We start from the raw sequence: 15105 nt of genomic DNA, 5'->3' as shown, positions 1-15105 counted from the left end.
TTCGTCGGGTTCAGCTGTATTGCAGGTACTGCATTGAGTGACCTGTGTGGATTGGTTTTCTCAGAATGCAGAGAAGAATAAATAAATGAGGAGAAACCGGCTCTTCTCAGAGCCACCACTGACTAGCAAAGGTGTCACCACAAACTTACTTAATAACTTATTGTGATCCAGGGAATAAAGAACAAGAACAACAAGAAAATGTTGTTGTTTTTCTGTTTAATACATTGGAATTCTTTTGAAACATTGTTGATTTTGACATCTTGTATGACGCCCCATGCCCCAAAACAGAATCTTTTTAGAAATAGTGAAATGAAGACAACCAAAACATGGCTCATTATTTCAATATGTTATGAACAAGAGAAACACTTTAAATGCTTTAAATAAATGATACTTCCAATATGTTATTCTCATCTATTTGATGAGAAACATACCCAGTTTTTAGTTTGAGCTGGAAGTGCCTAGCATTGAGTAAAGTGTTGTTTCTTCCCCCATTTCTGGCATGTAATTATCTCACATTTTGTTTCTCTTTTTTGTTCCAGGGGAACATTCTGCAACAAATTCTAAACATCTACTTTTTCTTGGAACTTATTACCACAGTGCCGTTTTTAATCACAGTAAGTCGGGAATTCTTTTTAAAAAACTTGTTAGAACTGTAGTAAAATTAAATTATCAACCCAATCAAATGACAATGAAACATCTCTCTACTCGCAGTTGACTTAGCCAGGAATCGAACCCAGTGGTGAGAGGTGAGTGCTTTACGCACAAGCCACAGATACCACCATAATTGTTGTTGCTGTGTTTCTATAAATAAAATAATAATAATTACAACATTTATTGAGAGCTAATTACGGACGATTCTAAGCGCTGTAAACAGATTGATAAAACAGATGAGTTTTAGGTAGAGATTTAAAAATGTCCAATGAAGGAGCTGCTTGAATGTTGGTGGGTAGCTTGTTCCAAAGTGTTGGAGCTATGACTAAAAAGGCATGATCGAAAGAGCTGCACAAACTTTAGGAATCCATAACTGACCCGTTCAATCATTTTTTTTGCAGATATTTTCAGAGGATTTACGGCGCCTCTTCATCCCGGTCTTTTTCAACTGCTGGCTTGCCAAAATGCTCCTGGAAAATTTGTTTGTAAGTACAATCTTTTTATTATATTTTTAATCAATGTTTATTTATGCATAATTTTAGTTTTTTTGTTTGATTCTGCCTTTCCGTATCTTGTTTACTCCAATGTTAATAATCTAGTAGATTTTCCTTCAGAAATTCCCAAAACTCTGGAAGCTTACTGCATTAGCATAAACTACAAGCTTTATAACATAGTAGATAAATCTAAGATTTTCTTCAGAAATTCTCAAAACTCTGAAATCTTACTGTTCTCTTGCAACTTCGACAACCAATTGAGTTCCTAAATGTTCACAGGTTTGTTATTTTATGCATTTGTTGGAATACTCCAGGTGAGATTACTGGTCTTTGACAATTATTACCAAATGTGTCCAGTGCCTTTAATGGCAAACTGTGATTGTTTTTTTATTTCCAGAATGACCTTCATCGAGTGATGCAAAAGCCTCATTCAGCCTTATCACAGCAGTTAATGATCTTACTCTGTACTCTCCTGTGCCTCATATTCACAAGGTAAGCTACATCTACAATCCAGGCCAAAATTAGATTGTCGGTGAAGTTTTTATGTTTCAGCCACTTTTATCATCCTTTTGAGTTGTTATTTGTGATTAAGTTACTTTACTTGGTTTTACATGTCATATTATTTGATTGTTTTGGACTCGGTTACATTTTAAGGATTTGCCAACTGTAAAAAAAAAAAATCTCCAGATGGGTAATTTCTGGTACCATTTTGCCGTACACATTCATTCAGAATTGTGTACGGGTGTTTACCAACAAATGGGCAAAACCCTGGTGCCATTTTGTCGTGAACATTCATTCAGAATTGTGTATGAGTGTAATAGCCATGTCGTCTCTGCCTTTATTCAAACAAGACCAGAAGACCGATGAGTTGTAGTGATTCAGCTATCAGTGACTTAAGTGGGTCACTGTTCCAGATAGCCCAACTGCAAGACCCTATCCATGGTCCGCAGGCAAACACACAGGATGCTTTTTTTAGTAGATGTGCCAGCTTTGCTTTGATTGTGGTTTGGCTGTAAGTGCACAGGGTTGTTCTGCATTACTGATTCATCTTTCTAATCAATATATCTGCCCTGTGCCTCTATTCTTGACAATCACACATCTTCCCTGAGGTTGTGTAAGTCAGGCACCGAGGTTGAAGAAGGGAAGATTCGCTATCACTTGCATTTGCATTCATTCCAATCCTCGAGTTTAAAACGGTCACAAAGCGTCTTTGCAAAATTGTTTGTTATATTTTTTATACAGAGAGGTGCTCAAGCAAGTTGAGCGCAAAATGAGAGGCTACCAAAATGGGAGGTTTGCGCTAATATCCCTCCTTCAAGAACTTAAATTCTCCTTTTGATGACAAGTTTCTCTTCAGTTGTGAAGGGTGTCATGGGTGGCTAGTGAGAGATGTGCTCACCAATGTTACCCTGGTTTGATTCCTGCCTAGGGGATATCCACCTAAGGGCCATATGTGAATAGGGTTGTGCCTCCTTTGCCAGAAAAATAATTTCTCTCTGGGCCGATCAGTTTTTCCCTCCCTCCCCCCCCCCCCCCAAAAAAAAAACCACCTTTGAACTCTAGGTGTGCTCCAGGGTCGTTATGGGCCAGTGTGACTGGCTGCCTTGGGACCCAGATTATTCCAATGAAAGCCCATGCAATCAGGTAGGGTTTGAGAACCCAATCCATGGCGTAATTCAAACTGGGGTCCTAGAGGTGCTCAGCGAAGACAGATACAACTCAAACAACCTATTGTCCCATAATGAAATGCAGGCCAACCACCTGTCATTGGATGATTTAATTGTTAATAAGAGTTGCTGTTGTTACAAAGTCTGCTTCTAACAAAAGCATATTGTCTCATTGTACATTGTGTCAGGTATGTTCAATTAAACCCAATAACGAGCTCGGACAATATTCTAGATTCTGAAGCGGGACCATTTTAATTGCATTCAGCGAGCCAATATAATAGAATTAATTAAGCATATAGTTCAATTGTTAGATTTGATTGTAAGTTACATCCTGAAAAACCCATCCCAAAAAGGAGGTTAGTCAATGGTGGGTTTTTTAATAAATAAAAAGTGTTTCATGGAATGACTTTACCCATGGCTAATCAAGTAGTAATTACAATATGGCTTAATTAAGGGGACAAGGGTGGGGGTGGGGGGATGTGCGCCCCATTTGATGTCAATGCCCCCTTTTCTTCGCTGTAACCTTTGAGATTATTATGTCATCATGTCTAGCCTCTTTCACTCCATTGCAGGACGAAAGTCTCTTCACCAATTATTAAAAATAATTCACCAATTATTAAAAATAATCTTTAGAATAAAAATGTGATAAATAATATTTTTAAGGCAGACAATGGATTTATTTTAATTCATATGAGTTTAACTTTAAACAAAAAGTTAATGGTATAATAAGAGAGCTAAAAGAGGCTTTGGTTATTATACAAATGGAAACCACACCTTCACAGATGCACATCGTCGTTGTTACAACTCTGAGATACCACCAGAACGATCTAGGTCCAAAGAACAATAGAATCAGTCGGATTCATTTGATCTTTCAAAGGCCCTAAAATCTGTATAGTGAAGAGCAATGACAACCCTGAAATACTTAATTATGTTGCTGCTGTCTCGAATTGCTTTTCCAATCTTGTGATTTGTATATTTTTCTCCTTTTTTCCAGCAGACGGTTCTCATGAGCATGAAGTCAATGTTACTGCACACTATATAGCTAGAGAGCATGTACATAGTACTGTATTGGTGGAGCTCAGTGTTTGCTTCTGGTGGTGGATGTATTGTGTTTGTATGCATTGTATGTTCTGTATCAAAGCACTGGTTATCAAATGATTGTGGTGTATCGTGGTGTATATTCACTAGCAGGCATGCACTGTTTTTGCAGAGCTTCATTTCATCTCCTAAGAGTCTGTCACACTTCTCCCTTATTCTGAACACCCCTCCCCCTCCCCCTCCCAATGTTTGAAGATTGAAATATAAACATGCATCAATTTGAACTAATGTTATAGATTTGCACATACCTACACAGTAAGGATGGTTAGATCTATGTTGATGATCTCTTGTTAAGATACTTTTTGTAGTTTTGTAGTGTTTTAGAAATCAGTTTAAAAAAAACATAATGTTGAGTTTTTTTCCCAATCATTTCTGTTGAATTTTACAGCAGAGATATCGACATGTAACTTCTATTGAATTATTCAGCCTCAACTTCTGAAAATATTTTCATGTAGTCAGTGAGTGATGCATAAACTCTGGAAAAGTAACTGAACTGAATTTCTGTAACCAATAAATCATTAATTTCCTGAAGCAGTGGTCCACACAAACTGGCATTTGATTGTGCTTGATTGCAGCTTTTTAATTACGCTCGATAAATCTCCCCATCTTTCCTCCATTGTTTGAAATTGTTTATTGATGTTGCCAATAACACACGGAGCATACATTCCACCTGGGGCACAGTTTGTGGGCAGGTTTTGAAATTCTAAATGAAATGAGTTTTGTTGGCCAAGCAGTCTAGAGCGTCAAATTCATGTTCTGATGGCTGAGTTATCGGAATGTGGGTTTGAACCCTGCCCGTTACACTTGTGTTCGTGGGCAAGACACATAACTTTAATTGCCTCTCATCACCCAAGAGTATAATATATCAGGTACCTGTTAGGGTAGAGATTGTTGATGTCAATGATTAGCAACCTGTCGCCAATTTGGCTGCCGGTGCTGCATACTCCTAGGGAGTTGGGATGGTTTCAGAAATTACACCTTTTATTTCCGTCATAACCAAAGTATGTCCTCACCTCTAAATATGTGTGGAATGAAAATAAGCACCATGCATACCAATCAGCCTATCGACATTTATGTCTTGAAGTTGCGCAGACACTTTCCTTTTCTTTCCAAACTACCCATCCCGCTTGCCAACACGTTCTCCTCTCACATTTCATCTCCATCCTCAACCAATCCATCTCAAATAACAATATCAAGAAACTTCAAACTGTCTGTCCACCTGTACAAACAATCTTACATCCTCATCAGTCAGACGATTCTGTTAATATTAGACACTTAGTTATTTTCTTTAAAGCGCCTTATGTGACAGCATCTTTCTTGTCACTTATATTCTCTCCATTGATGCTGCGTCTAATTTATTATTTTTACGTGTGCTCTAAACAGTTTCTTTAAACAAAAATTTATATAATGAAGTGACAAGGGGTAGGTGCTATCTCTGACAACATGTGAAAGCTGTTTTGTCTTTGCAGGTTTTGCACAGGAAGTTAATTTGTGGATTTTCTTGTTATAGGACATTGTAAATAGTTTGTTAGAGATCAGAGCCAAATTTCATAGAGCAAAATTACCTTTCCAGAATGAGGTTACCAGCCAATGTATCGTTTGACATGCACCTGTGACTGGTATCCTGCTAATTTATTACTTTGCAGAAGGTTATTTAGCCAAATTTTCTGCTTAACTCTATGAATTTGGGCTCTTGAAGGGGTGTTTTGGGTTGTTGTGTTATGTAAAAGAAAAGTGTTTTACAAAATGACTCTACCCCAGGGCTGTAACAATTGCCATTTGCTACAGGGAAGTGCATAGAAGCCATGTTTCGGATTAACTGGTTACCAATAATTTATATTTTATTTACTAATCTCTTAAACATGACTTGTAGTTGATTGTTAAATGTTTTCAAATCACAATCCCACAGCTGGATGGGAATTCAACATTTGGAGAGAGCAGCCGAAAAAGGAATGTCAGTATTCCACGCGTTGTACTTTACTTTTGTAACATTCTCTACGGTGGGCTATGGTGATATTCAAGTTGATATTTGGCCGTCACAGCTTTATATTATGATCATGATCTCCGCTGCTCTGGTTGTCTTGCCAGTTCAAGTAAGTTTAAAATTCCCTGTTTTTGCCGTTTGCCAATTCTCTTTACGTATCGTTCTAAAAGTAGTTGGTTTTACCAGTTGTTTGTGTAGCTTTGTACATTAGAGTAGCTTGAATAAAACATTCCTCCTCCAGGAAAAAAAAAGAAGAAAAAAAAAGAAAAAAAAGTTTAAAACCTGACCATGTTCCTGTGAGTGTAGGCTGTATACCCCTCTAAGACAGCACAGGGGCCAATTAGAAAAGTCAATGTTTGAACAATTTTAAAAAGAGATGTACACTAAAAACAGAATGACTGAACACTTATTAAGTAAACAGTTCCAGCAAGGATTCTATATGCAGGTGCTGACAATGATTGATCATCTCTAAAACTAAAAAAGAAGACGTCACAAGGGCCATTAAGAAAAGTCAATGTTTGTTTACCCACCTGCCCACCTTAAATTTCAGTTTTTTAATTTTGAATGGTTTCATAATATAGGCTAAATTATACACTGAAGAACAAAGCAATGCCTCATATGAACCAGATAATATTCTAACTCTAAAAGATTTTTCTAACCCATGTTCATTTTAGAACAAATGATGTTAAAATGATGCTCCAAAATGCCCAAGCTGAAAGGCAACATTCTAAAACTAATACTAATTTTGGTTTTACCCATATACACTGATGTGTGTTTAGCACTGTACATGTATACTCGGTACTTTCCCGAGCTTTGTGAAAAAAAAAAAATCACAGGCTTATTTCTTGGGTGGAATTCGAACCCACGATTCAAACCTATTCTAAAACTTGTTATTTATCCTTGACTAGCTGGAGAGGTTTGGGTTCTTACTGGTTGAGCGCCAGAAACAAGGAGGTACATACAGCCAGCATCGAGCAGAGTCCGGGAAACACGTTGTAGTCTGTGCTACAATCCTGCAGTATGATCTCATAACAGATTTCCTCAATGAGTTCTACGCACACAACCTTCTGAATGTAAGTCAACCATACAAAGAAAATCAATTTGTAATCATTTTTCCTTAAAGGCAGTGGACACTCTTGGTAATTGTCAAAGACTAGCCTTCACAGTTGGTGTATCTCAACATATGCATAAAATAACAAACCCTTGTCACACAAAGTTGTGTGCGTTTAGATGGTTGATTTCGAGACCTCAAGTTCTGAATCTGAGGTCTCGAAATCAAATTCGTGGAAAATTACTTCTTTCTTGAAAACTATGGCACTTCAGAGGGAGCCGTTTCTCACAATGTTTTATACCATCAACCTCTCCCCATTACCCGTCATCAAAAAAGGTTTTATGGCAATAATTATTTTGAGTAATTACCAATAGTGTCCACTGCCTTTAACTACTCCTAGAAAATATTCGAAATAATTTGGAAAAGGCAATGAATACTTTTATGACGGTTAAATTCGTCAAAATTTATACAAAGGGACAGGCATTAAAAAACCATACTCGCCCCTTTTGTGAAAACGATGACAAATTACGAGGGGGCTGGTTTTTGTGTGCGTTTATTTAATGAACTATTTCTGCAGCCTTTGAATTTCTACTTATTACTTATGTGGTTGTTGCAATTTGCCTTTATTTTTTATCGTTCTGTATTGAATTTTATTTCTTTGTGATAATAACATGTTATTGGAAGTGGGCTTTTTGTGTCGGCTAAATGATCTATCACAAAAAAATTAACGCTTTTACAGATTAAATTTGTACAAATTTTGTTTACTGAAAATGGAGCAAGTTCGCCCACGCAAACTAATAATACAGCCAATAAATGTAGAGGATGTGTGCTGTCAGACATAATACAATTAAATGTTTTCATAAGGCTACTATCAACCAATTTATGATGGCTTTTCAATAAGAAAGTGGCAAAAGGTTTATACTACTGCGACCTACAAAGAAATCTTGTTGATTATCAAAACATGTTTTCAGCTTTTCTTGAAAATATTGACACAGGTTGGGCGGAATTGTGACTTATTTAAAACCTGAAGATCGGGATGACTGTACCCCCCCCACCCCGCAACAAAAATAGATGATAAAAAAAATATAAAAAATGCATTGTGCTGTTACAGGAAGACTTATGAGAATTCTTAAACCTAAAGGTAAACTGACTGGGTAAAATTTAAATTATTTAAAAGAATACTTTTAATTTGAACAATTAAAATCAAGGTTGACTCTAATGCTGGATTATCAAGAGCACCATTATTTTCATCCGCTATGACGACTTTTGTAATGTGTTTTGTGTGTTTCAGGGTTACTCAGTCGTCTTGGTGTCCCCATGTGAGCTTGACAATGCCCTTAGAGCCCTCCTCCAGGTTCCTCTTTGGGCCCAGAGGGTCGTCTACATCCAAGGATCGGTCCTTAAAGATCAAGACCTCATCAGATGCAGGTGACGAACGTTTTCAAAATCCTGTTTTATATTTCAAATCTTGAACTCTCCTAAAAGGCTGTTTCGGGAGAGGGTGGGCTGCAATTTCATGTGTGGTTTGTGTTTATGCTGCTAGGGTGTTTACCAGTTGCCAGCTTGTTCTGAGAGAGATTGGAATGGGTTTTTTTGTTTTCCTTTCCACTTCTCAGAACTGTTTGTTTCCACATGAATAACCTACTTTAGAAAAACAAAACAATTGTTTTCCTCTAAGAAAACTACTTAGTGGAAGCATTACACAAGAAGCCAAATGTTATAAACGGAATGCCTTGAACACAACAAACATATTCATATAAAACAATACTGAAAAAGGAAGACAAATTTCAAAAGACGAAAACACAACAAAACAAAACAATTTCAGTTTGGTTGCAGTGAAGATTGTTTGCAGCCTGCTGATTGCCTGCTCCAATCCTAATAAAAACAAATATCTACAGGTATTTGCTCCATCTTTGAAGTATTTAAGTTGATCTTTCTTTCATGCATTTTGGTAATTTTGTATTTTCACAGGATCAATGTTGCTCAGGCTTGTTTTATTTTGTCACCGCGGAATGTCATGGATAGATCTGATGCAGTAAGTAAACATTTATACCTTTAAATTTAACTTACAAATTTCTACTTACAGACTTCTACTTACTCAGTCTTGGATAGATTGCTACAAATGAGCAGAAAATTAGAAGAACTTTTATGTGCTAAGAAATTAAGAAAATGGTTTAGTGCAGAATTTGTTGCAGGGGAATATTCCATATGCTATTTTTGTTGGATACCTTTTTGAAATTTTGCATGCTTATTAGCAGGGCCCAATTTCATAGAGCTGCTTTTTGCAAAAAAGAATTGCTTAAAATATTTCTGCTAAGCGTAGATAATTAGTATTTTTCGGTATGAAAGGCAGTCATGATAATAATGACAGGACTAGCTGCTTCTTATCTGTCACTCAGTGACGGCTTATGGCGCTCCGACATTATCACCCCTGGTCACTGGGTCATTTACTTCATTCCTTAAACCATCTCAGCTCCAGTGAGAGTTTATACAGCCTGTGCGTATAAATATGTAGCGCATCAAGCTTAATCGATCTCAAGAACCATCTCGGCCCTCAGCATTGTGAAACTATTGCTCATGAATAATGCCTGAATCTTGAGGACTCAAGCAGCCGGCTTTGAGGCTTGTTATTTTCAAAATTCATTCGGTTTGTAACTTACAATAGTTCACTTTAGCTGACTGTAAGTTGACAGTTTCAATCGTATTTTTAGTTTCTGATCAATCACCATGTAGATCCTCATTCACTATCTTTGTTTTCCTAACAATGATAAGCATGATTTAAATGGTATGGATTCCATGCCAAATATTTAAAAAACAACTAAAACTGTACATTTGTTTGCGAAGCAAAAACCTTTGAACACAGCTTGTTTTTTGTTATCTTCATTCAAAGTTTGACTCTCAAAAGGAGAGTGTTTAGATGTAATTTGGTCTGTTGGTGACAGACATAAATTGTTCAATTTTTAGGTGAAAAGTGTCATCTTGATCAAAACAACAATTGTGGTCACTTTTGTCCTGAAAGAGCAAGACCATCCAGAATTCACAGGGAAGGTTTTCACAGCCTTCATTGTAGACTTTGAGATGCCGTCGCAATCAATTCCGTGTTTGGTGCTTGAGGCACCCCAACCCTGCGAGATCTGGGACGAGAAATTAACAGACAAAAGGGAGTGAATCTGGGGCAGCACTTTGCTCAATGTTTGCTGTGCTTCAATTCTGCCCTCATTCTGTGAAAAAAGAAACTTCATTAGTAGCTCCAAGCTACAACCCAAAATGTTTGACGGTGTGTCTGTTTGTTTTTGAAAATATCACCCTTACCTTCTGTAGGCAGGGGTGATGGGTGTCTTTGATGTTTTTTGAGTTGTATGTTATCAAAGGGTGTAATTGAGTGACAAATCAACCCTTAAGATAGATTCTGATGCTCAAATTTGTGATTTCATCCAATTTTCATCCAAAAGTTGTCACTGAAAAAAAAAAAAAAAAAAAAAACTAATTTAAAAACTAGACAATTTGAAATCAAAGACAGCTCTTTCTCTTTAATTTGAACGTAGAAAGAGGGGGCTATGTCCATCTTATGAAGTCAATATGAACTGCCACTCTTCTTTGACTTAATTTGTTTCAATCCGTCCTTCGGGGGTGGAAATGTCCAATAAATGTCCCACTTGTTGCAAAGAGTTCTTCCGACAGAAAATTGGTTAGTCTGTGGAGTGGATAAATCGGTATTTACTTACCCACCTTTCCTCCTCACATTTTTCTTTCTTTCTCGGTTTATGTTTTTTTATGGTCCATTATGGTCTACGTGCTGGCCTAGGGTTGATGTGCACTTTTCTACCCAGAGAGGAATTAATTTCACATTATTTTCCCCTTTTGGGTAAAACTCCAGGATTTATATTCACACCTGTCTTGTTCATTTCAAAAAAAAAATTAGGCCTAGGCTTTTTCCCTCCATTGCCCTTTTCCCTTTCTTGACGTAGACCTAATTTTTCAAAATTTAAACATTTTTGAAGTTAAATGTTTCAGCAAACCATGTAATGAAAATGTTTTGAGAAGTTAGAGGGTTTGGTTGTTTTTCAATTATTGTTAATTCTTAATTTAAGAGATTTAAAGCGAGAAAGCATGATATGAGAATACTGGTCACATCATATTATTTAAACAACCATCTGCTAAATGTTGAGATAACTGTTGTAAGCATGTCTAGCAGGGGGTCCAAGAGATGTGACTTATACTTTTAATACATATTACATTTGCATGGGGATAAAGAATAATATTTGTGTTTTACCTGTATCAAGCACTATATACCTGCTGTCGATTTCACAAAACTCTTCCTAACTTAAGATTAATCTTAGGACTTAGGACGAGTCCCAACCCTGCACTGTAGCATGCAGACCTTAAGATTAATCCTTAAGTTAGGAAGGGTGACTCGTCCTAACTCGAGATAAGACTAGTCCCAACTCTTTGTGAAATCGACGGCTGGTGCTTTTGTGAGTCTTGTGGAACAAAATCACAGATGTATGTTGAGTGATATGCCTGTGGAGTTTTTCACAGGACTCAGAAAGGACAACATTGTCATGTAGCTGTAGAATTGTCATTTTAGTAGTACAGCCGTAGATGCATTACTTACATGCATGTGTTTTAATGTGTGAAATAGTTTTGTGTCATACAATGCATTTCAGTGGTGTAACCATGCAGAAATTTTCTTTTGGGGAGGGGAACGGACAAGCGGGGGGCAAAGACATATACTCTGGGATAATCAATGTATCAAACTAGTCGTTTGTGCGGGAGCAGGGGGGCAAGTGGGGGGCATAGTTGCACAAGTAACATGCATTTAAAACACTTTTCAAATCTATTTGTAAGATTGACTATAAGCATGCTCTCTGTCCTGTGTTGATTTTTCTCGTTCCCTGCTCTCTCTCTTCCACCAGGAGCCTAGCAAACCCCCACACCCAAGTCTTGGCGCGTCCACTACCAATACGATCAGAGACAGAATAGTAAGCACTCTGTGTGCCTTGTGATTGGAGCCATATTGCATAGAGCTGCTAAGACAAATATTCCTGCTTAAAGCGTTTCAGTTAACCAGTAAAGTCAACTTGACCTGATTTGGGATCATCCTGGCCGCATACAGGTCCAATTTCCAAAAGCTGGTTAGAAGTAGTTATACTAGTAAAAAAAGAGGAAATTTTACTACTCTTGGGCTATTGTTCTCTGCTCAAACAGCTATATGAAATTGGATTGTGGTGTTTTATTAAACACGGTGGTCCCTAGTTACCTACTTTCAGTGCGAGACTACCTGTTATTCCCAGCAACTGGTACCTTGGGTTTGCTTAGCATTTCCCCTTCATAGCAATACTTGGTTGCTTGATCCATATAACCCCCGGTCCCAATTTCATATGTGGTTTTTGAGCAGGAAAAATGCCGTTGGGCAGAAACAGGTAACCAGCCAAAATATCTTATGTACATTGTTTGTGACTGGTTCCCTACAAAGCATAATTTTTTGCTGAACAGCTTTATAACAAATTGAGCCATGGACAGCTGTCTAACCATTGCCCAATTCATTGCTTTCAAAAACTTTGCTAAGATCTGCCAGGTAAAATGGACACTTGTGTTAACCCCTGGGTTATGTCGCTTAACCATCCTTCCTTGTCGTTAGCAGCTCTATGAAATGGGCCCCTGTGTCTTTCTTTCTATCTTGGTGTGCATTCTTAGGGGGGTACTCAATTTTGGTAGTGTTTTTCATGACTGCGACATTGGTTATAGTATTCATCCACTCTTTATTCTGACTCCCCTTCCAAAATCTCTTTTCTCTTCATGTGTTAAGTTTGGTTGCTAGGCTCAAGGTTGATTCCTTCTCTGGTCAGGAGAGAGCAAGGAGGAAGATGAATCTCAGATCTTTTCTTTTAATTTTTGTTCTATTATTTTTGTTTGATTTGATACAATCACAATACTTGTACACTCGGGTGAAATGTGATCAGTCAATGCACTCTCACTTTTTAAGGTCCAAAGTTCATACTTTCTTAGTTCTGGCTTCTTAAACAATCATAACTCCCTTACTGACACAATACGACTTAAGATGACTTTGGAACTATTTTGTTAGAGCGGATCAAATGTTTTTTACTATCATAAATGACATATTTTTCATTTACAACAATTAATTTTTCTGCACAATTTGCAATGGTGTTTTGGGACAAATTTGTAGCAAAGTGGGAAACTAATTAAAGGTGTTTATGATTTGACAATAATTGATTAATACAATGGTACACTTCACCAAGTAGTTACAGCTTATATTCCCCCATGAAAATGTTCACATTTTGAATTGGTTGTTTTTTTTAAGAATATGCCGAAAATTAACAGTAATATTTGGCTTTGAGAGTTGAGCTGCTTGCCATTGAAAGTACACAATCTTTTGAGTACCCTCACTGTTCAATAAGTGCATCTTACACCAAATCCTGAAATATTTGAATGAATAATTTGTAAATGTGTTTCAAACAATAGTATATCTTTTGAAGTTAAAGGAACACGTTGCCTCTGATCGATCGAGTTGGTCTTTGAAAAGCGTTTGTAACCGTTTGTTATCAAATGCATATGGTTAGAAAGATATTTTAAAAGTAGAATATAATGATCCACACAAGTATCACTCAAAATTGTGTAGTTTTCCTTTTACCTCGTCGACTAACACTGTCGTCCATTTTGGGGAGTCAAATTTTTGCCTCCCATAAATGGCCGACCATGTAAGTTAGCAAAGTAAAAGGAAAACCACACAATTTCGAGGCAAATTTGTGTGGATCATTGTATTCTACTTTTAAATTATCTTTCTAACCATATGCATTTTTTAACAAATGGTTAGAAACGCTTTTCAAAGACCAACTTGACCAATCTAAGGCAACGTGCTCATTTTTACATGCATGGTTTCTCTATCTGCATCTTCTGTTTATTTATTTTATTTTTTTTATTTTTTTTTCTCGGTTTTGTTTTTACCTAATCTTAACCAACAAGGGTTTTTAACTCTTTGACTCAAAGTGCAAAATTGTATGAATTGCACCCATTTTAATTTTTAAAATGTTGCTTGTTGAGTCATTCAACATTATACTCTGAACTTATTCAGTAGCAAGTTAGTGTCAGGCATATGCATTGTAACCTTTTTTTCCTTTTTATCCTGAAAATTTATGGCGTTTTTTTAATAAACTTTGGAAAACATATATCCAGAAATGAAACACTGATGATTTGCATGCGTGTAGAATAAAAGTTGCGGTACATGTACGTAATACCTAAAAGATTATCTGTCTGCTATCTAAACGTGGACTGTACTGAATGCATTCATGTTATTTTTTTTAAGAGTGTTTTAGAAGGGCTTGATAAACTCTTTCTTCTAAAATAGGGTTTAAAACAATCAGTGTTATAAGTTGAACTGTGGTCTGCATGCAGATTGATTTCATTTTCATTTCTACTAAACCTTAATTACTCACACAATATGAAGGTAACTGTTACAGATTGGTATAATTTGTAGGAAAACTATTAAAACTTTTGTTTAGTATTTCCAATTGCAGTAATTTAGCTTTTTACAGGCAACCTTCAAAGAAGCACCCTGTTATTTCCAAATCACTTTTCAACTTATTCTTAAATTAGAAACGCAGAATTCATGTTCCTTTTCCCAAATTCATCTCCGATTTAAGCCATAAGGAAAGCTCTAGTTTGAGCTGGGATTTGAACAGAGGTGAAAGTCAGGGAGAGAAACCAATGTTTTAAAATCTTGTTCGGAGAAGTTGTAAGTTAAGAGGTGAATAAGCTTTCTTGGCTCTTTATTTTCGCAGGATCAGCAGACAATTCTAAGAACATGGTCAGTCAAGGATTTTGCCCCCAATGTGTCGTTGTATGTCCAGATCCTCAAGCCTGAGAATAGATTCCATGTGCAGTTTGCAGGTAACTTTGAACTCTTAGTAAATTCACTCCGCATTTACATTTTAATAATTTTAGAAACACTTATCTTTTGTTATCTGTAGGAATTTGTGACTACAGCTATGGCTCTGAATGCATTGCCATGCCATCATTTATGAAGTATAGCTGATGTGACCTCTGACGTCACACGAAAACCATAACATGATGGTCGCGCACATACCGCCGGGCAAAACCTTTGTGTTTTGGCAGCCAGCGAGAAAGTGTACGCAATCTTAC

At 36.8% G+C, this 15105-nt stretch overlaps 1 protein-coding gene across 10 annotated transcripts in view; it reads left to right on the top strand.

Moving 5' to 3' along the window:
* Positions 1-15105, top strand: part of LOC139948016 (potassium channel subfamily T member 2-like) — an 87840-nt gene that overhangs the window by 56786 nt on the left and 15949 nt on the right. For 5 of the 10 annotated variants that reach the window (XM_071945977.1, XM_071945976.1, XM_071945974.1 and 2 more), the window contains exons 7-15: positions 540-614; positions 1053-1136; positions 1543-1637; positions 5820-6003; positions 6803-6967; positions 8237-8373; positions 8917-8980; positions 11862-11927; positions 14745-14853. In XM_071945977.1, the coding sequence (XP_071802078.1) occupies positions 540-614; positions 1053-1136; positions 1543-1637; positions 5820-6003; positions 6803-6967; positions 8237-8373; positions 8917-8980; positions 11862-11927; positions 14745-14853 (979 nt within the window). Of the gene's footprint in view, positions 1-539; positions 615-1052; positions 1137-1542; positions 1638-3819; positions 3936-5819; positions 6004-6802; positions 6968-8236; positions 8374-8916; positions 8981-11861; positions 11928-14744; positions 14854-15105 lie in introns of those variants that run through there. The other 5 variants (XM_071945982.1, XM_071945979.1, XM_071945978.1 and 2 more) reach the window with 3 other exon arrangements.

Source organism: Asterias amurensis, chromosome 15, assembly GCF_032118995.1.
Source record: "Asterias amurensis chromosome 15, ASM3211899v1".
Lineage (NCBI taxonomy): Eukaryota > Metazoa > Echinodermata > Asteroidea > Forcipulatida > Asteriidae > Asterias > Asterias amurensis.
Note: the sequence above shows the minus strand (reverse complement) of the source record. Positions and strands in the feature narration are given on the sequence as shown.